Source organism: Dermacentor variabilis, chromosome 4, assembly GCF_050947875.1.
Source record: "Dermacentor variabilis isolate Ectoservices chromosome 4, ASM5094787v1, whole genome shotgun sequence".
Taxonomy (NCBI): Eukaryota; Metazoa; Arthropoda; class Arachnida; order Ixodida; family Ixodidae; genus Dermacentor; species Dermacentor variabilis.
Genome location: NC_134571.1, coordinates 73539366 through 73561937, shown reverse-complemented (window position 1 = coordinate 73561937; position 22572 = coordinate 73539366). Strand labels below are relative to the sequence as shown.

The 22572-nt window shown below is 43.8% G+C and overlaps 2 protein-coding genes across 8 annotated transcripts in view; both read left to right on the top strand.

The window, feature by feature from the left end:
- LOC142579369 (alpha-tocopherol transfer protein-like) overlaps window positions 1-10088 on the top strand; it is a 29957-nt gene extending 19869 nt beyond the window's left edge. For 3 of the 4 annotated variants that reach the window (XM_075689482.1, XM_075689481.1, XM_075689480.1), the window contains exons 4-6: window positions 8011-8204; window positions 8671-8781; window positions 9685-10088. In XM_075689482.1, coding sequence (XP_075545597.1) covers window positions 8011-8204; window positions 8671-8781; window positions 9685-9915 — 536 coding nt within the window. In that variant the 3' untranslated portion in view covers window positions 9916-10088. The remainder of the gene's footprint in view (window positions 1-8010; window positions 8205-8670; window positions 8782-9684) is intronic. The other variant, XM_075689483.1, reaches the window with a different exon arrangement.
- A 5943-nt stretch (window positions 10089-16031) lies between these two features.
- LOC142579368 (alpha-tocopherol transfer protein-like) overlaps window positions 16032-22572 on the top strand; it is a 32909-nt gene continuing 26368 nt past the window's right edge. Inside the window, exons 1-2 of one of the 4 annotated variants that reach the window (XR_012827379.1) lie at window positions 16123-16307; window positions 22336-22440. Coding sequence is in view for 2 of the 4 variants with exons in the window: in XM_075689478.1 (XP_075545593.1) it covers window positions 22368-22440 (73 nt within the window). In the remaining 2 variants the exon portion in view is untranslated. Of the gene's footprint in view, window positions 16308-22335; window positions 22441-22572 lie in introns of all 4 variants that reach the window. The other 3 variants (XM_075689478.1, XM_075689477.1, XM_075689475.1) reach the window with 3 other exon arrangements.

Here is a 22572-nt window from a genome sequence, read left to right as displayed (position 1 = left end):
TGGCGCTGCTCTCGCGTGTGCTCTTGATCGCTACAAGTTCACCAACTTGCAAAGGGATGGAAAGTTGGGCGAATCGGAACTGGGACATATCTTTAGTTTATAGCGCGAAGGGACAGAGACGAAGACTAGAAGTAAGACCGTCGTACATAACGAGGGTCCCGAATCCGGCAGCATTGATGCATTCAGGTAACATGTGTGGATTTATTGACCAGTTTCCTTCACCCAGAAAGGTCGCGTACTCATGACTCTTGTGACATAAAGGTTATTCCACATCCGCCGCTAATGTTTGTGATTCGTGGCGCTGGCTAACACTCCCAGGGTTAGTTCTAGTAGTAAAATATAAATATCCAAGAAAATTGATGGGATAATGGTGCCGCGGTAGCTCAATTGGTAGAGCATCGCGCGCATAATGCGATGACGTGGGATCGTTCCTCACCTGCGGCAAGTTGTTCTTTCATCCACTTTCATTTCCATTAATTTATCATGTCTTTGATTCAGTTAGTAGGTACAAGTAATTTCCCCTATGTTGTCCTTGGTGTCATTGTTTGTTGGCTTTTTATGATATATAGTTTTGACGATTTTAAGCGGGAAGTGAGATTAGAACTTTGTTCTGGGAAAGATAGCGCGTAATTCTGCAGCGACGATTGCAATAAGACGAAGAAGATCACCTGTGAGCTTAAGGCACTGAGAAAGGAAATCAGCGAACTTAAGTGTAATAAAGCTTTGAGGAGCGAGAACAAGCGCTTGACACGACAAGTTGAAGAGCTACTGCAGTATACGAGGCTCTACAATTTAAAAGTAAAGGGTGTGAAGGCGAATGCAGAGCCGTTTGATGTCATAAAGCAAATTGAAGCTGTTGGCGAACCAGTCAGTGAATTTGACATCCATATATGGCATTGCATTCCCACTCGGAACTCGGACGAGACGAACATTATAGTTCGTTTTGTTCGACGAGAAAAAAGGGACACGTTCCTTTGTAAGGCAAGGAAACAGAGACTTAATAACAGTATGCTTTGTTCCTCGGATAGAGGGGCTGTCGTTGTTAATGAGCATTAATCTCAGTTTAATAAGTAGTTGTCAGGTGCGGCCATTTCACGCAAGAAATTAGTGCCATGGAAATATGTCTGGACCATAGGCGGTAAGGAGCTCGCATGTCAAAGTTACCTGACTGATGCTCTGAGGATCACTGATCATGATGATCTGGAAAAAGTGACTCGGTAAGGTTCGTTTCCTAACATGGACTTTAGCACCGCCATGAACAGCGAGCCAACCTGTGCTGGCTATAATGTTGAAGGCCTCAGAACGAAGCTTGGCTCTCTAGAGAAAGGGCTCAGTGCTATTCATTTTAATGCTTGAAGTATCAAACACAAGGGTGACCATCTGAACTTGTTTTTTGCTTCCATAACGCATAAGATTGATTTTTTCGTGTTTACAGAAGCATGACTAACATTCCCTGAGGATCATCCCCACTTTGACAATTATGCTTATAAGGGGTTATTAAGGCTTCACTGCAAGGCTGTTCGTCTCGCTGTGTATAAATAAATTGTACACAGATTCTGTAATTGGTGAATTTTGCGTAGTTGATTGTAATGTGGAATGCATTACTGTATCTACTAAAATTGCAGTGGTCGTTGCAATATACAGACCTCCTACCGGTAACAAACGGCACTACTTCCTAGAAAACTTACTGCTGGATCTTACTGCTACCGGATGCGTATTTATTATTATGGGTGACATAAATATTAGCTTATTGTCGGACGATTCATGTGCAACGCAATTCAATAATACCGTTGCATCCTTTGCCTGCTGGAATTGTATATCTTTACCCACAAGGGTAACTGTTGAAACAAGTAGTCTACTAGACGCATGTATGAAAAATCTGGTGTCTAATAACATTCTCTCTGGTGTCCCATCCCATGACAACAGCGATCATTTGCCAATCTTTTGCTTCCTGTCTGTCATGCACGACATAGATGTGAAGGTCCCACGGTTATACAGAGTAATTAATGCTAACACGGTATGTTCATAGCATTAGGTTAAAGTTCACATTGGGATAATGTGTACGATAAAGAAAAGAATATACTGCATGTGTTAAACAGTTTCTTTTATGCTACAGCGATGACTTGCCACTAAAAGAATGTAAACCTTGCCGTAAGTTTAAGAAGCCTTGCATGACTCGAGAACTATACAAAAGAATTAAAACGAAAAACCATTTGTATCACCGGTTTATCAAGAGCCGTGATGCCAACACTCTCATTGAATTAAAAAATACAGAAATAAACTTAACCAGGATATTATAGTAGCTTAATCTACTTACTATATTGATCAGTTTACAAAAGCACAGCCTGACGGTAGAAAAGTTTGGCGTGAAATTACCTTTTCAACTAATAAGTGTAATCCAGAACCCGCCCCTTACTATTATGACAGTCAATGGTGAGCTTAACGGCTCTGATCTCGCAACCACTTTCAATGAGTTTTCCATTAATTTAGCAGATTCTATATGTACGTCGGTGACCACATCAGTGCCAGACGCACTTTCTCATCTAATCACTCCCTTAGAAAACTATATTGCGTTTATGCTAACTACTACTCATGAAATAGCTTCATTAATTCTTAAGGTAAAAAATAATGTTTCACCTGGGCATGAAGGTACACTAGCCGTACCTTTGAAGCATGTATCTTGCATGTGTTAGCATGCAGAAGCATGTGTTATATCGCAAATCGTATTTTAGTAAGCGAAGTGAACCCAGATCAGCTAAAGATAGCACGCGTGTGTCCAGTTTACAAAAGTGGGGGAAAGAATGACATATCTAATTATAGACCCATCTCTGTTCAACCCGTTTTATCAAGAGTCTTTGAAGGTGTCATTATTACTCGTCTCGAAAATTTTTTCCATAAGTACAATGTTATTGCTTCCTCGCAGTATGGATTTATGAACAACAAATCGACAGATTGGAGGTTGGATGGCACAACATTTTGACGAGACACACGGAAGAGAAACATACCACAGAGCGCTCTGTGGTATGTGTTTCTCTTCTGTGTGCCTCGTCAAAATGTTGCGCAATCCAACCTTTAATATGCTATGCCAACACGCCCTGTCTTCAATTTTGGCAAATCAACAGAGCAGGCGCTGTTAATAGTAAAAGAAAGAAATATTAGGAATATCGAAATGAAACAGTACACTCTTGGCCTTTTCTTAGATTTCCAAAACGCCCATCCGAGTGCGTTCATCACAACACCCTGCTACGCAAGCTTAACAGCTATGTCATCTGTGGTATTGCATGTGACTTGTTAAGAGCTAGCTAAATAACAGATTGCAGTATGTTCAGGGTAATGGCGTACCTTCACAGAAATTGGCAATTCAGCATGGTGTTCCACAAGGATCAATATTAGGACCGTTATTGTTTTTTGTATACATAAATGATATCGCTAGCGTATCCGAATCGCATAATCCAGTCATGTGCGCGGACGATACGAATATATTTTTTTCATCCCACTACTTGTCCCAAATGGAGGCTACGGCAAATGCATATTTAAGAAAGCTAGTTAACTGGTTATTGACCAATAGGCTAGGCCTTAATTTATCATAGACAAACTACATTATTTTCATCCTATTAATACAGTAGAAAGTATTACTCTGAAAATTTTCTACGAGCATACTGAACTAAAACGAGTTTCAAACCAGAAATTTCTTGGTGTTTGGTTCAAAGAGAATCTTTCTTGGAATTTTCACACCACCAAATTAATGTCTGATCCTAGTAAAACAGTTGGTTGTTTCTATAAGATATCAACGATATCCATGTATTATGCACTCCTGTACTCAAAGTTATCATACTGTATTCTTATTTGGGGAGCTGCGACGTCCAGCAATCGGCTTAAACTAATTTCAGTTCAGAAACGCACTTTGCGTGCTATTGAGGGGTTTCATGGCAGAACTTCAGATTTACCTACGTCACCGCTATTTCAGAAACATGGCATCCTTAAAGTAAAAGAAGTATATAATTTGTGTCTACTTAAGTACATTCATCGTCATAAATTGTTCTTGTCCAGATAATTCCAGCAGCCGATATGCTTTCCGTACCAAACGTAAGCATCTACCAATCACAGGCACAAATTACGGCAAGCAAATACTAAGCTAACAAATTCCCACGGTAAAAAATCAATTTCCCTATGACACTGAATATTACCTTCCTGAAAAACGTTTTAAATCTACAATTAAAAAATGCCTATTGGAACAAACGGAATGAGTTTAGTCAACAAGCTGCATTTATTTGCATTTATTTTACTACCCTTTAAATGTTTTTTTTCTCTAACGCACATGGTGCAAACTTTGTGATATTGTTTCTGTATTTTAGGACTGACATTTTTACGTTTCTAAAAAGTTATGGATCTTTATATCACTGATACGATAAGTTGTGTATGCGATTTAGTTATTCTTTTCTAGCACAAATTTCATGCATGTTAACTTACTGCGTCATGCTTTTTACAAAGCTTGAGAGATTCATTGTCAATTTGTTGTGAAGTGCTTGTGCACAATGCCAGCTGTTCTACGGCTGACCAGGACCTTGTCAGGTTCTTGCCTTTTGCCTTGGCGCGCTATTTTCGTTGAAAAGAAATAAACTTTCACTTTCATGACGAAGGAAAAAAATAATAACTTCATTTATGGCAAATCTGTTCTGCGGAAGCCCGCAAGGTGCATGGAGGAAATTTCATGAAAGGAAAAAATTTTCATGCAACCGTCTATAGCACGAGGCTACAAAGAAAAAACCCAACTGGTTTCTCTGAACGAAAATTACGCTAGTTAAGAAATATTCTTAGAGGAAAGAAATCTCACGGACCAGGACAAATATTCTTTCAACTTCGAAGCTTTCGATCTGAGAAACCCGTTGGACTTTCTGTGTAGCGTCGGGCTACAGTCAGGTGCATGACAATTTTTCCCTCCTATGTATACTCATGTATGAATAGCTGTCGCAAGCAAGGAGTTGGTTGGTTGCGTACCTCGGACGTAAATATGATACCGAAAAGAGGTTCACGAACCAGCGCGAAGGCTGTTTATAACGTTCCATGGCGAGGTAAAAAAATAATAGTAATAAAAAGAAATTGCGCAACCGGGTTGCCTGGCTGCAACCACAGAGAAAGCGTTCGCGATTCGCGCTGCCGCCATTCGTATTGCTTACATAAACGTGATTGAAAGAGCAGCGCGTCGGTACTTAAGAGTGAGTATGCAAAGCAGACGCGTATTCTCTTAACCACCCTAAATAATATCTCCTCGTAGGCACAACGACTACAACTTTTTGACTCATCCTTATCACGAGCCCATTTGCAAAATATTAACAACCAATCCATGACGCTTAAGTACTGTTTTAGTGTGACCGTACTCGTGAGGTATCTTACAGTGTATTTGACACCGAACCTAGAAATATTAAACGAAAAAAAGTAGCAAAACGAAAAGAACAAAAGTGAAAAACTGTTTTCTTTTTTTTATTTGTTTCTACTAGCGGTCAGCACTCATAGCTGCATCAAGTCTATAAAAAATGATTGTCGTACAGCACACACAAATCATGGGGTGAACTGTGGCCTGAAGGAAGTGTGTTATGCAATGCACAACATTAGAGGGCTTTTCGTCGTCATTTTGGCACAGTCTGCGCCATTATGCTATATTCATACACGTTTGCAACTCGATAATTTAGATTGCCATTCCTGAAGAAGTAACGCAGTTTTCACAACTGTAACACAATAAACGGTCATTCGCCTACTTTTGTTTATCGCAGCCCGACAGATTCACAAAGCTCCCGTTTCATAAAACAATAGCTTGCGTTCGTGATAAAGCGAAATCAGTTTGGTTTCAAAACACTGGGTAATAATAAAAGACTAAAGATATTTAAAGCCCTGTTCTTTTCCCTTCCAAAAGGGGAGGAAAATGGTGCTTATTCGGCACTTTTGAGGACCATGTGTTATACAGAATGATGCAGTCTACACACAACGGTTTTGTGCATGACAAGCGAGCTGCCTAAAGAGGCCCTAAATAGTAACAGCTAACCAGCTTTAAGCGACAGAGTATTCCTGAATAACTATTATCATTAATCTCGGTGAAAAGTCTTCATGAATAACTGAAAAAAAGTGAGGGTCCACCTTTTTCTTTTCTTTTTCTTCGTAAGCTCTCAGTAATTTTTTTTTCTACCTCAGGGTGACGCAACGGATTTAAAAGTATTTTCTCGTATTTGGACCGTTGTGATGGATGACAACTTTTTATGATTTGCTATCTCGACTAGCTTCGGTAGCTTAGTGGCTATGACGTTGGGCTGCGGAGCACGATGTATGTGGTTCAATTACGGCCGCTGAAGCCGCATTTCGACAGAGATGTAATGCAATAACACTTGCGTACCGTTATATGGGTGCGTGTTAAAGGATCCCAGCAAATAAAAGATCCTCATATCGTAGTTGTGGCCGGTGAAAAAACTTCGGCATATAATTCTAACTTCCTAGGTTGAATGTTTGTTTCCTTTAGGGCGCAACAACTTAAAAGTCAACTTTAACCAAGACCAACTACCTATGGTGGCAGTGAATGCTGACAAACTTTATGACCTGCGGGCGTTTTGGTTAGGGAACTTCGGGGCGGGATTGCCGCGTGCCTATCACATTTTGCATCTTCCGTAACCGGTATTTCCGTTTCGGTTAACATCCCCACCTTTCTCGCTTATTTCGTCTCTCTCTCTCTCTCTCTCTCTCTCTCTCTCTCTCTCTCTCTCTCTCTCTCTCTCTCTCTCTTTATCTTGTGGCTTACTATTGGTACGTTCGACTGGCTGCTTTCGAGCCCTTTAGAGCGCTCTCAATGTGTGATTTAAATTCGGCTTGTCGAAATCAAGTGCGTGGAACCCAATCCCCTGGTTCATTCAAGACGCCGTGCTCCAGCTCAGAACGCTAAGAGACGCTCCCACATTCAACCTGAGAGCGCTACAGAGATCAGACAGAAACTGGATCACGTGGCTAGTACAGCTGCTTTGGGAGAAGCAAGCACGTTCCGCTCGGGCTGGCTTTAGCTGGGTCCTGTCTAGAGAATGCCCTGCGTAGCTGCAAGTCTAGTTGAAACATGGTAGGCACTAGTCGAATGTACCGTAGGTCTCCTTACACGGTCACAGAGTCCGTTTGGCATCGTAGATGGGTAGTTCGCTGACGCAGCCAAATATATTATACCTCTTAGGTCTACTTTTAACATGTACTTTCGAAGAGAAGTAATCACTTCGCCACCGCTGCCTATGCGAGGAATAAGCAAACCAAGTACAAGGAGAGAAAACGCGAGCAGGGCATTAAGGTAAGAAATTTCAACGCACTGAGATATTGCAACAGTGAACCGTGCACTGCGTGGCAATTCGGTGAAAGACGAGGCTGTCATCACAGGTGTAGAAATACGCATGACTGAAAAAGTAATGCGTTAAGATCTTAGAAATGGGCTCATTAACCTATGTGTGCCTTTTTTTCGGTCTGGAACATCCCTGAAGACACTAACCAGTTAGCGCTTGCGGGCTTTCTGAAGCGCTGTTTGCTGGGCACATTGACAGACCTGACAACATGCCTAAAGTCAACGTTTTACTAGGCTTGATTTTTAAATAGCGAGCACTAATTACACGTGGAACGTTGATTAGAGAAGAGATAATTATCATGTGAAATAGTCCTAAAAGGTGTTATGAAGCGTGGTGATCACATTCTGCTGACATTCTGCTTACCATCAAATTATCAAGCGTCTTCCTTAGGACACAGATGCAGCATTTCCTATAGCTGCGGAGAACACGCGAACGACAAGATTTTCTTGCAAATGTGTAAGCTTAGACAATAAGCAATGCATTGGTCTTGTGGTGAGGAACTACTGCCGACGATCTTCCTTGGGACAATTATGAAATTCAAAATCTATTCGTTTTAAGAAAGAAAGCTGAGGGAATGCTTACCGCACTCAGATTCAAAGAAGGCGATGACATAATCTACATTTGCACGATCTCTTCTTTCTCCTTTTAGGAGCATGGAGCACCAGCATCTGTTCACTGAATGACTTTTTCCGAGCCGGTATAGTTCACGTCGAACACGTTCTTCATGATGAAGAAGTTCAAACCAACGGCGTCGTGTTTGTGATGGACTTTAAGAACCTTGGCATCTACCATTTGACCCAATTCACGCCACCAGTCATCAAAAGGCTCTTCAGGCTTCTGCAGGTGAGCAGTTTTTTTGTAAGCGGCGCATTCGATCACGGAGCTCTTTACCCGAACGTAACACAATGCACACCAAACGTAATCTACTGCCGGGGTGCGCTACAGTGGCACGCCAGGTGGGCAAGCACGGACTCAAGCTGCAACCATATGCAAACATTTTGACCTGTGGCACTCGACCACTGGCTGTGGCGTTGTCCTGCTGTGGACGAGGTCGCGGATTCGTTTTCCAGCCACGGCGAACACATTTCTGCCGGAGCATAATGCAAAAACTTTCGTGTACTGTGCTTCGGGTGCATGCTTTGACGATAGCGCCTGAAATTTTACGCAGGGATCGCAAATATTTAGGATAAGTAGAAATAGTGTTTAATGTTTGGAGACATTTCGATGAATCTAAGTTTACATTATCAGTACTGTCTATTACCTAAGTTGAAGCCTTGTAGAAATTATTAATGAATTGATTCTGTTTCAGGATTGCTATCCATTGCGCATAAAAGGAATATATGTGATAAACAATCCCCCTTTATTTGATATACTGTTCACAATCGCCAAGCATTTCATGAAAGCCAAGTTGGTCAGCAGGGTGAGGCACTCTTGATTTACCTTCTCGCGCAATTACATTTATGTTCGAATACGTGTAAATATTGTAAAACGGTAAACGGTGAGACAGCAGAATTCTTTTAACTGCATGAAACTAAATGATCAAAAATGCCTGAACGCGCAGTGAACTTCGGTGTGTCGTATATTGAAGGTGATAGGCTGAATAGGGCCGTGAAACTATTAACCTACAAAACCGGCGAGGTATGTTATCTCTTTCCTAAAATACTCTATTAGCACCATAATTTTTATCCATGACTTAACCATGGTCTGTAGCAGCTTGTATAGGGATCATGTCTCAAGTCAGAACAAACCAGCCAGCGGAAGCTCTGAGGAAACGGCACTAGTCAGTAGAGCAAACGGCAGCACAATTTCGATGCCGGAACGGAGCATTGACAAACGGTGCCGGGGGAGGCCTGGCCACGAGCCAAAGCATCTTGCCCTGAAGAGAGAGAGAGAGAGAAACAGTGTACTTTAAATATGAATTAAATATAAAGTACAAGCCCTTGGTCCGGCGTCTCGCTGTGGTTTCTGTGATAAATTCCGCCAGGTACACCTAAATTTTCCTCCGATAGATGGTCGCCTGAGTCAGTCTGTCAACCGTGAGTGTGCAGGAAGTAAGTGAAGCACGAAGTAGGCATTGTGGGAAGTGGTGGGCGTTCCGGATTGTATAAGTATGCGGCGTTAGGATATCCTGAGCAAGGTTGACTGTCATGCCAATGAATAGTTTGCCAGAGCGCCGCCGCCACAGGCAATAATCTCTGGAATGTACACAATGGTTGCGCACGACGCGAGAGAATACGGGATTACTTATATGCGAGGGTTTCTTATCATTCACCGACATCAGATGGGCCACGCCAATTCACGCCTATCGTATCCCTACTTACAGACTGTACTTTTCGGCACTGACTGGAAGAAGCTGCGCTGCCTGGTGCCGGATGACGTCATTTCCGAGGAAGGCGGCGGCACGCTCGGAATCTACGACTACGACGCTATGGAAAGGAACTTGAAGAGAAGCACGGAATACTTCAGGGAAATGAGTAGCTGTGGATACCTACACAAGCCGAATGTATGTGCAGATTCTGAAGGATCCCAAGAAGAGGAACATACTGCGTTGTGAACAGTATAGCAGTGGCTTTGTACAGAGACCAACTCGCGCCTTCATTTTTTCCTGCTCTGATGTTGAGCAGGCTCTGTTCGTGCACGAGTTTGCAGGGTAAACCTGCTTTCTGGGGTCGTGACTTACTTGCATGTGACGTCTTGTGTGAATGAATAAACGTTCCGCCCAAGCTAGCATATGTCACAGAAAAGAACACACCCACCTCAAGCTGGTTCATCTTTGGGTTAAAAGCGCGTTTCTTCAAAACAACAATAATAATAAGTGCACGGTTGACATCGTGACACTAGAAACATCTGCTTGCTCATACTCCGAGAAGCTGGAACGTAGTCAAATTCGTGTCACATTATGCGAATGTTGCGCCTAGGAGCGTAGGACAGTTCAGAAGCTGGAAGGCATTTATGCTAAGACATACTTGTCACAAAACATTGCCCATATCCCACGCGCCGCGGGAAACTAAGCTATGCGAAGCATTTTGTAGATCGCTGGCTATGCAGCATTGTTTGGGTTTCCGCAATGCGTTACCGTGTGAACCAACGCGTTTGTGTAAGTCGATTAGTCGTGTGTGTGACGCTAGCGTATGCGGGCGTGATGACAGCATCAAGACAGCGACGGTGACGACGATCGCCTGACGGCAATGACATGATTCCCACTGCGTCCGTTAGATGCGAGTTTATACAACATGCCGATTATTGGGTTCCGCATAGGTATTTAATGAGCGTAAGCGAGCGACACAGGGATTTTGACCATGACATGCCTCTAACTGTTATACAATCGCACGTACCTACGTCTATGTCGTGAGGTGTATGTTAAAACGATGATGGCACCTGTGCGCAGGCGAAGAAATGTTAAAATGCAATCGCCCTTAGTCAGTCATGAAGGCGGTCTAAGTCGCGTAGTTGGAAGTCTTCAACCTCTGGATTATTATCATTTTTGGTATAACTACCGCGCCAACGGATCTGGTTACGGTAGTTGATCCATCAGTATATACGTGTCGGCAGTCGCTGTATTTCTCGTACAAGAGAGGTAAAGTTAGTTGCTTGAGTGCCGATGACGGCAAGTTCGACTTTTTCTGAAGTCTTGGAATAGTAAGGTTTACTTAAGGACGGCTCACACGCCATGGAGGAACCGAAGGTCTTGCAGCAGGTGCGTAACCTGACCTGAGAGAGGCACGGTGCGCGAAGACAGACGCACTGAATGTTGTGTGGTGCCTTTCTACTGGGAGACTTGCGAAGTGGTGGGTAGGCGTAATTTGCATTCTAATAGTGCAACCTTGAGCGACTGCAATAACTTCAGTCATTGACGCACTCCGCGGCATGCCAAGGCAAATCTTGAGGGCTTGGGCTTGTATGCTTCGGATTATATTCAGGTTAGTTCTGCAGTTGTTGGAGATGACTGGTAGGCTGTGGAGCGGGAATTCCATAAAGAGGACACTGTACAGTTATAGCGTAGATTGTATTGCCATTCCCGAGGTCTTTCCTGCTAGAAGCGTATAGAAAATTCCTGTCAGGTGTTTTCTCACATAATTCACATGAGGGGTCCAGGAGAGATTTCTGTCAATGACCTCCCCCAAAAGGGTGTGACTTGTGCAGCACAAGATCAGCTGTCTGTCGGCGGATATCACGTGTGGTGACATTGCTTTACCGGAAAATGCCACCACTGCACATTTTTCCCATGATATTTTAAGTCCTTGTTCTCGAAGGTAGAATGAAGCTGCGCGAAGCTACAGTCGCGCCACAGCCCACGTCCAAACAAAAACGTCGTCGGCAGAGATGGAGAACCTAACGGTGCATGGAACGATGTCTGCGAGTCCAGTGAGCATTAAATTGAAGAGCGTTGGACTCAGTACTCCACCCCGAGGCACCTCAGGGTACTGCAAAGCTGGGAGGTTGGGCCAACCTCAGTAAGTATGAAAAAGAATTTCTTACTTAGGCAGCTACAGATCCAGAAATAGATATTGCCCCTAAGTCCTACTGCCTCTAACGTGTAGAAAATCGCTTCGTGCGTTACGTTATATTATGCTCCTTTAACGTCCAGAAACAGTGCAGCAGATAATCTTTGGCAGGACTTCTGATTCTCGACGTACGTCACGAAGTCGATAACGTTGTCTACGGAAAAACGGCTGCGCCTGAAACCAGCCATTGCATCTAGATATACCTGGTAATGTCCGAGCTAGCATTCTAGCCGTGCTAGAATCACCCTTTCTATTAGTTTTCCGACACAACCTCAAGCGCAGTTGGTCGGTATGATGCAATGTCTACGGGCGACTAGTCAGGCTTAAGCAGGGGAATTAGGCGACTGGGCTTCCATTTTTTCTGGGGAACCGCATCTGCCTGCCAGAAGCTGTTGAACAGCAGCAGGAGCACTTTCCGAGCCTCTTCGCCAAGTATACATAGGGCACTGTAGGTGGTAAAAATTTCCGGAGTCCTCCACTACGGCGTGCCTCATAATCAGAAAGTGGTTTTGGCACGTAAAACCCCATAATTTACAAAAAAAAATGGGCAGAAAGTCCTCAAAAATGGGCAGTCTTCTGCGATTCAAGGCCGGCCTTGAAATGTGTGCGGTCGTTTCTGCGACATGGAACTCACGATCAGTTCACGTGCGAAATCGCGGAACTTGTCCATCACTTAAAAGAAAAAGGCCATGATATCTCTTTTCAGTGGATACCAGGCCATTGCGGTATCATTGGAAATGATGATGCAGATAAGGCAGCTCGGACGTCAAACAAAGAAAACCGCTGCGTTCCCATCCCTCTCTTAAAGAACGACGGGCTGAGACAACTTAGCATTCTAGCACAAGCTCTTATTAGCAGAGGGGAATACCATACATACAGGGCGCACCAGACTGCACAGACTAAACCTTCACTGCAACTTAGACCTCTGGCCGGACTGCACCGACGCGAAGCGTCTCCTCTGTGTCGGTTGTGGCTGGGAGTTGCCTTCACGAAAACTTATTCAGCACTAATTGGAATAGCTGATAGTCCTGCATGTGATGTTTGAGGATGCGAGGAGAACAGTGACCACTTATTGTGACACTTTCCTCAATTTCAGCTACAAAAATAATCTTTGTCCATCACACTGAGGAAACTAGACGTTCGTCTTCTGAGTGAACAGACAGTACTAGAACGCCATCCCTACCGAGCATCGGCTCAGAAGGCAGTCAGAGCCAGAGTCAGAAGTGGTTATATTTAGGCATTAAAGGAATTACACAACTTGTGTATGCAGAAGGAGGTCCCATAGCCAGAGACTGAACCGGGAAGGCACTCTTGTGTTTTCTGAGAACGTCTAGTTTGTACGAGCGGCTTTGACTGAAGTACTGCCCCTGCACGACTCTATATCCTCTCTCTCCCTTCTCTTCCCCTTCTCTCTTCCCCCAGCGTAGGGTAGCCAACCGGACTCTTGACTGGTTAAGATCCCTGCCTTCCTTATATCCCCCCTCCCTTCTTCATGCGTGTTTAGTACATTTACGTAACTTCGCCCGATGCACTGGCACGGTACCACAACGCATGCTGTTCTCTAAAGTTACAGTGCTATATAAAGGTTGCATAAAGAATGTATTGAGTAATTACAGACCAATTTCAATACTAACAATCCTACCGAAGGGTCTAGAAAAAGATTATCTATATCAGACTTTCTGTGTAAAATTTCTCAAAAAGGAACTCATTATAATGTCGTGGCAATTTAGCTTTTGGCTGGGAATTTCCACACAAACCTCACTTCTGGTAATTCATCTCACAGAAGTTATTTTAAGTAATACAAAAGCCCAAAAGGCTTGCATCAGGCATATTGGTAAAATTTTTTAAAGTCTTTCGATAGAATTAACTACGAAACATTACTGCAACAGTTAAATTGTTATTGTATTCGGCGTGTTGTTTTAGATTGCATTAAGATCTACTTGACGAATCTGTATCTGTGTGTGTCCATTAAAAGAGAGCGGTCGGCATTAGAGACATCAAGTGTGGCGTGCCTCAAGATAGTATACCTAGTCCAGCGTTCGACAGAAACCCGCCTGCCAAGGAAAACCAATAATTTAACTAAAACATACACTCACCAATTAGACATAAAATATAATGTCGATTGGTTCGGGCGCCTATACGGCTCCCGTGTTGGCAATGCAGATGGAAATCTATGCCACCGTCTTGTTTACGAAGTGTTCTTTAATTAAGGTAATATATACTACCAGGGTTGATCCAGAAATAAGGTTCCTAAAGAGTTCCAGCAAAACGGGAAAGTGCGAGGCGAAATCAGGCAACACTGCTGCGCGCGGCTGTTCCCCAACTCTCGATTCCCCCCGGCCGCGCTTCGCTGCGCCGCCAATTCTTTGCTCAGCAGACGTCCGATATGGAGGTTCCCATTTTTAATCACGCCAAGTGCTAGACTCGTTCCGTAATTCGTTTTTTGCACGCCAAAGAGACTGCACTCGTGCATATTCATCGTCATTTGACAGAGGTGTATGGCGACAAGTGTATGTCCGTTCAACACGTTCGAAAGGGGTGCAGGGAGTTTAGTGCTGGTCGGGAAGAAGTCCATAATGAAGAATGGAGTGGAAGACCGTCAGTTTCGGAGGCGGTTATCGAGCTTGTCTAACGCGAAGTGCTTCAAAACAGGAAGATCAACGTCCGTGAACTTGTTGCTCAGATTCGTGGGAGTTTGTAAGGTACAGTAGAAAGAGCTTTGACTGAAAAATTGCGGTATCACAGTTGTTGTGCTCGATGGGTACCGCGGCTAGTGATGTCAGGCCACTGTACACTGTGACCACTGTATCAGACTGTGCTCTCCAGTTTCTTCAAAAGTGTCAAGAAGATAAGGAAGGAGTGTTGGGCTTCATTGTTACGGGAGACGAAACGCGGGTGTTTCATTTCACTCCCGAAACGAAACAAAAAACCAAACAGTGGCGTCACCTAGAATCACCAGTCGCAAAGAAGTTCAAACAAACTCCTTATGCTGGCAAAGCCATGGCCAGTGTTTTTTGGGATCGTAAGGGGGTACTGCTGATCGATTTCATGGAGCGTGGGACAACAATAAACTCAGACAGTTATTGCGCAACACTGAGAAAACTCAAGCGAGCTATCCACATCCGCCGGCGGGGATGACTGGCAGCCGGTGTAACGCTGCTTCACGACAACGCCCGACCTCACGTATCCCGTCAAACCCAGAAACGTTTGACAAACTTTGGATGGACTGTTATGCCCCACCCTCCGTACAATCTAGACCTCGCGCCTAGTCATTATCACTTGTTCCCAAAGTTAAAGGAATATTTGAGTATCCAACGGTTCCGGAGCGGCGAGGCTTCTGGTTAAAGGTTCTTCAATCAGGAAGGATTACACTGCACACTAAAGGAATCAGAATGTTAACAAGCAAGTTTCGATAACGTATACCGAACAGCGCAGGTACGAGAATATATTTTGAAATCCGTGGCGTTACACCGCGCTGACGCATAGAAGAAAAATTGAAAAACGTAAAGTTTGGCCTTCGCGATCGTTACCTAACCTAACCTAATCTAACTTAAAAATGATAATGATAACATATTAAACCTAACAATAAATTTAGACCAAATTAATGAGCACGTGGTCTTCAAAGATTGTTTTACGTGTCTTTAAATTTATTGTTGCTTTAAGAAGACAGTGCATTTAAATGTCACCGTGCAACAATGCACTCCAATGTATAGCGATAGCAGTAACGGGCTCTAACGACGCGCGCCAGAAATATCAACACTCCTCGTAGACATATATTAAATGTTCCTGATTGTTGCGTCACGTTATCATTAGATGAAGCGGCGGCGTATGCATCCGGCGCAATTAAAAGAATATGCACATAAAACTGCCAGTGTCACAAATACTTTCCACCAACCCGGCCTCCGTTCCGTTCTCCTTTCGCATTGCATATTCAAGACATTGGAGAAAGACCAGACGAATGGCGTGCCCCAACGCGAAGGGCCATTTAGATATACAAGAGAAGGACCTCCGCAGCGCGGAGGCCTTGGATTTCCCAACGAGCAAAATATCGCACGGAAGAAACGAGCACCGAGTCGATAGAGACATAAATAAGAAACCCCGGAAAGTTGGACAATGCGAAAAGGTAAAAAAACATAATAATAAAACAAGAAGCCGCGAGGCAGCGATTTGGCAGCTGTTGAAGGAGCACGTGACTTCCTGTTCTATTAGTGTGCAGGAGAGTGAGATAGAGAAACTGAAGGTCGCCCCGCCGCCTCCGCGCCGACGCTAGCAAGTCGTGCCAGCCAAAACAAGTTGCTGCTTGAGGCGTGCGTGCGATTGTGCCGGTGCGCTGGTTGACAGCGCGCCCTGATAAGGGGGCTCAACGCGTTCGCCCCCAGCGCTAGGAAACCAAGCTGGAGGAGCTTTTGTCAATCGACAAGCGGGCAAATTCTCTTCGAAGGTGAGCACCCAGAAAAAAACAGTGTAGATTTTGGCGAAAGCTTTGATGTCACACCACGATTGACAACGTCTGTCTGCAGAGTATTTACTGCCATTTTTGTGGCACAGCCGGCACTTTCGGCTAGCGAGAGCTAGTGGCAGCGAGTTTTGTACTCAACCTGCTGTCCCGTCATGCGAGCTTTGGGCAAGGGTATACGTATTGTTGATTTCATAGAGCAGTGGAGAGGTGCGTGTCAAGTTAGGATTACGTCTAGTGCGTGCCATAGATGTCCGGCTGCGCCTAATGTAGGTGTGAATTTGTATTTTCTTCTGCTGTGTTGTGTTTTGTGCGCTACAAAATATCGGAAGGAAATTTTCACCGAGAACCGGTGCCTTGCCGGCAGCAACAGTATGACGTCGACGTTATCACTCACGGCCGTGAACTGCACGTTTCTTTTTCTTTCTTTTGTTCTTAATGGACGCAAAAAATAAAGTCAGTGAGCCAGAAAAATGTGTGTATCTTATGAAACCCTCAAAAATGGTTGTAGCTAATATTTAATTCGCTTCTTAACGGCCGTCTTTCCTGCTTCAATAGCAGTATGAGGGACGCATTTTGGTGTTATGTGTCTCGGGCAGATTGCGGTTTCCTTTAGTGACCAAAAACTGTGTTTATTTCATTCTCAAGGATTCCGCGAGTAAAAATGTAAACCTGTAAAAATTGTAACACCATCGGTGTGCCTTTCCACCTCTAAGCGATATATATAGCTGGATAATGGACTTACGGAGTAGCACGCGACGGAGTAGTCAGCCGAGGAGAAAAATATGGTTGACCGAATAAGTTGAGAACCAGGAAGAGAGCGATCGTTCGTCGAACCTGTGAATGAGCTCGAGCCACGGGGCAACTTGCGTCGTGCGGCCAGCAGAAGCAGAGAAAGCACGTTGTCGCTACCGCGGCTGATATGCGTCGTCTTTATGCCAAATGGCTGCTGCCACAGGCTCTTGATGTGCTTCGGTGTGTCCATAATCGTTCGTGATCGTTGGAACGTGTTGTAACATGTTCATTACACATGAATTCGCCACAAGCATGTGCACACAGTGCTTGCTAGAGTACACCACCCATGTCCAAGAATTTTAGGCCTGCGGAAATCTGCTGAACTTCACTGCTATACATCAGCGTAACTCAAAGGGCAATATTTTTGAGAAAAAAATTATACTTCAAAATATTGACAAAGTTCCAAGAAGTTTCACACAGCAACGTCCAGAGGGTACTTCCTTCTAATATCATGCACATTTATACGGAACTTTACAAGTAACTTCGCTGCTGCTTTATAGCGGTGTTTTTTGGTCAGGAAGAAACAGTACTTTAACGCAGTGCTGTTAAGTGGCGAATAAGTGTCACAGAGGCGCACAGCGTAGATACCATAGAGAGGTCATAAACATCATAGCCCATACACACCATAGAGACGCACAGCGTGAATATATTTACCGCTTAGTCCTTACGCGGCTTGTATTCTTAAAGGATGCGTACTACACAGTGTAGTTCTTAAGAGGTCAATTTTATTAACATTTTTAGGATCCAAATGAAAGGGGAAAATTGTGCAGAAACCATCGATGATGATTATTCGTGTAAGCGGATAAAACGAACGAACGAACGAACGAACGAACGAACGAACGAACGAACGAACGAACGAACGAACGAACGAACGAACGAACGAACGAACGAACGAACGAGCGAGCGAGCGAGCGAGCGAACGAGCGAACGAACGAACGAACGAACGAACGAACGAACGAACGAACGAACGAACGAACGAACGAACGAACGAACGAACGAAGGTTTTCCTCGCTGAGTTTGACCACCGACTATCAACCGACCACTGACAATAGCATGAAAACGGCCGAAAGAGCCAAAGAAAACTATTCGCTTTGAAAGAAAGATGACGTTGCGTATCGGCGGGTGAGCTCCCTTTGTTGTGAGAACCATCGCTTAAGTCACTGCTTCGCACTTTAAGCCAATTCAGACTGCTCCTGCTAAAACCGAGAAGTTAGACGCCTAGTTCATGAAAATTACTTGATTATTCGCGTTACTGGAGAGAATGAAAAAGGTTGGCCTCTGCGAAACTCTGACTGCATTGTGCAGACTATGTAAGGACACTTAGAAAGTATTGGCATTCTTATGTACTTCAGTGGCACCATTTAGTAATAGTCCGAGTATACTGTGCCTCTAATTGTCGGTGCTTTGCCGACCCGACTGGCTGCTTACACGTTTGTTACAGTGTATGTGTGCGAGCTACGCATAAAATCGTTTAATGAACGCACATTTTTATAAAACTAATGTGGCTGTATTTGTCGTCATATGAGTAGTAACGGGTGTGGTTATCCAAAATGGCATAACGTTACTTCATGGGCCAATATACAAAGCTGCTAGGGTCCCTTGTTACAAACAGTCGTCGCGTAACGGTTAAATACCTGCAGCAACTAGCAAGCGCCAGCACACGCACGTTTTAATTTATGGTTTTATAATTGAAACGCGTATATTCGTGGAATCCGAAGTGACGTCGCGCATTTAGATCGGGAAGCCGAAAGTATATCGCCGCTGACAGTAAGATCAATAACACTAGTATTTACCAATAGATTTATTAAAAAAACGACCTGGACTTTACGAGTACTGCCTCGAAGTATCTTACTAACTACATTAGCTTACTATTTATTTCTATATTTGTCGTTCCACAATTTGCACACATCATGCGCGCGTCCTATAGGCAGGAAACATTTTAATGAATATCTTTAGTAAATGCGCGGTTTGCAAATAGCTCATGAGCGGTAAGCAGTCTACCAAAATAGACTACTATAAAAGTTTCTATATGTATTCATAGACTTTGTAGATAAATGTCTATGGACACTCTACATAAAAGTGACAAAAAAAACTTTTGTATGGGAAGCCGGCTCCACAATACTCTTCGGAAGGCTTGCTCGACTACCTCGTTATGTGTGGAGAAAATAAATATATGCTGTCCGCTTTTGACTTTCAATCGCGTGAAAGTTTACTTGGGCATCCTCTACGAGTCTGGCGAGTTCGTTATTTAACGCCAGTTGTTCTAAGACAACTGAGATGCTGCACTCTTAAGAGGAAGCTTTAGCTAGGGCCCAACTCCGACGCGGCCTCTTCAAATACATGTAAAACGCAGAAACGCTTTTCTGAGATAGCCCCTAGACCGATGCTAAGAAACCTGTTGCAGTTGAGAGAGAAACTTAAATTCTAGTGAATGTTTGAAATTCTAGTGAATTTTGATTTAGGGTTTGAATTTACTGAACATTTTTTTTTCGAATTCTTAAGTATGGCAAAAAAAAAAAAATACAGAAACACGAAGTTTTCAAATTCGTAGCTCTGCACCAAGAACACATATCGCATTTCTGTAAACTGCATCCATTCGATCATCAAAAAAGGACAAGTTTTGTATGCCAGATTATGTATTACGTGAATTTGTTAGATTGTTTACAAGGGTTTTGTGAAATGTCTATTCACATTTTAGTCGCTTCTCTTTAGCCATGTGTAACATACCAGTTTTGTCCGCTTTAGAGATACTATTAAATGCAATTGACAGAACTGTGATATCTTCTTTTATTACTCAGTTGCACAGTTGTAAACAATATAGTTTCGTTTTCTGAGAATTTGCTATTTTTGCCAACTTTTATTAATAAATTGACGGCATAAACAAAAATGAGCAACCAACAGTCACTATATTTTAGCTTTTTCCTTTAAATACAACAAATATAGTCAAATCGGGTGCAGTGGTTGCCGAGAAAAACGATTTCTCCTTTCCCATGTATTTAGATGGGAGCACCCGAGCTAAAGCTTCCTCTTAATATAGAATATTTGAACATCATGTGATCTTATACGACCAGCTCTCTGTGCTTTAGAGAGACTTAATAGCTGACTGACTACGTAAGTACCAAGATTATACCGTTATTTATTGTTTGATTACGAAAAGTGTTGTTGCGCTCACCTGCACTACTTCGTGGATGAATCCCACGCTATATTACTCGGCATGCTAGCATTGCGGCGAGAGTCAGGCTAGCGAATGTTTTGGATTCTTTTCTTTGACGCTACCCGGGAGCTCACACTCGGAAAAAGGCTCTGCGAGTGTTCGAACTAAGTAAACACGCGTTTTTAAATTTCCATGGCAGATAATCCCAAAATTTTCCGTCGTTCGCTTGCACCACCGCTTTCACAGCGAAGCTGTATAAGATTAGCCGATTCATCCGTCCGTCCGCCCGTCAGTCAAGACAGTCAAGAAATTGGAAACGACTGAACAATATAATTTGTTTAGCTGCGTTGCATAGGCACCTGTCGATATAGTGAAATATTCACGGGGAGGTTCCCCTTTGGGCGAATGTAAAATGATTTTGTAATAAGTTCCTTGGCTATCCTCTACTAGTTTTGCCGACATGGGGGAATAAGACTCTCGCAGAAACGTCAGGAGGCAGCGAATGTACGACGTCCTATAGCACTCCTGCAGAAGGGAGAGAACACATGTTAGCCACGTTCTACGAGACGCTGCTTGCTGCAGACCACTCCAGGTGTTGTACCTGGCCAATGAAGAATGTTATATTTCTGTCGACGACAAATGTTTATCCAACAAAGGGGGGCGCAATATTATACATCCTCTACTTAACGCACACGTAATTTACTTAGCCTAACATCCCAGTGATGCGTTTAGAAAGATGAACTCGTCATATATATACTTGTGCCTGCGAATGTGGCTGCCTTGAGCGCATAAACAAAACTACGCTACTAGAACACTGCTATGTCGAGTTCCATGGGGCTCTTCAGTCTCAGGGGTTATGTTGGTCCAGCAGCCTGGAGCAAGAAGGGCTTGGGCAGAAACATGTCGACGTACAGCGAAAAAAAAGTCCGTTTGCGTCTTCTTTAAAAAAAATTTCGGTACCTTGCGCTCCAAACCAACAATCTTAGTCTTATTTTGAGGCACGCCGTAGTGGGGGACTACTTCTTAATTTTAACCACCACGAACTCATTAATGTGCACTTAAATTTAAGCACATGAGTGCTTTTGCATTTTTCCCACCATCGGTATGCGCCCGCTGTGGTCGGTATTTGTTCCCGCGATCTCGTCTCTGGCCTAGGAGAGGGACGTATGCGGCGGGTGAAGCATGAGGCTATCATGTTCGGAATGACGGCATAGTGTGCGTTCGCAGACAGGTCGGCCACCTTTCTTCGTCGACCTTCGCACCAACACACGCACGCACACACACACACACACACACACACACACACACACACACACACACACACACACACACACACACACACACACACACACACACACACACACACACACACACACACACACACACACACACACACACACACACACACACACACACACCTAAGCGCTCGGATGCGCTCGTTGACGGCTACCGCTCGAAGCACGGACCTTTCGACATTCTTTAGCGTCCAGATTACATCTTCGCTGTCCGAACGATAAATGGAAACACTTGGCGTTCTTTGTCGCCGTGTGAAACGAATCTTTGTCACAGAGACGAGCCGTAAAGAGGCCGGAATTGGTGTCCATGCGTGTATACCGAAGTATCCCAGAACCACGCTTACGCTCTTAGAGATCATTTTCAGCGCTGCACGCAAAAACAGCAACGGTTTCTTCAAGTCATTATCACGGTGTACTGCGCAGTACCAATGGAGACTACAAATGAGTTGAAGCTTGCTGCCCTATTCTCCTATACTATAGAATAGGGGTCGAATTCACAAAGCTTTTTTGTTCGTAAGTTCGATTTGCCATCGACCAGCCGCCTTAGCTAATAACGTGTGCATCAGGGTTGGCTGGTATTTCGCTAAGTTTGGCGTTCGTGTTGTCCTTCTCTTATCCGTGTTCAATTGTGGGCTGCGCTTCATTGGCTGGTATTAACTCTTACCAATAGCTCTAGCGTGAAAAAATTTTGTGTGGACAAGCCCAGCTTATTTGATGCAATGTTTACCAATCCACAATGCTCAAGGTGTTACTTCATTATATCTTTCAGTTCGTTTCAGGGCGTAAAAGGAAGCAATCAGCATGGAAGAAATAAATACGGACGAACCTGAACAGATCGCCGTGTCTCTACAGAATTTAGAGAAACTTATTCGTGGTATGTGTTCTTGCGCCACACGTATATATGCACGCATTCCATTCATGTTTACGTAGCGCTGAGATTTATGTTGCGAAAGTGTCGCTATCGAATGTGTCCGCCAGTTATAGCCCGCATTGAATGTTGCTAGTA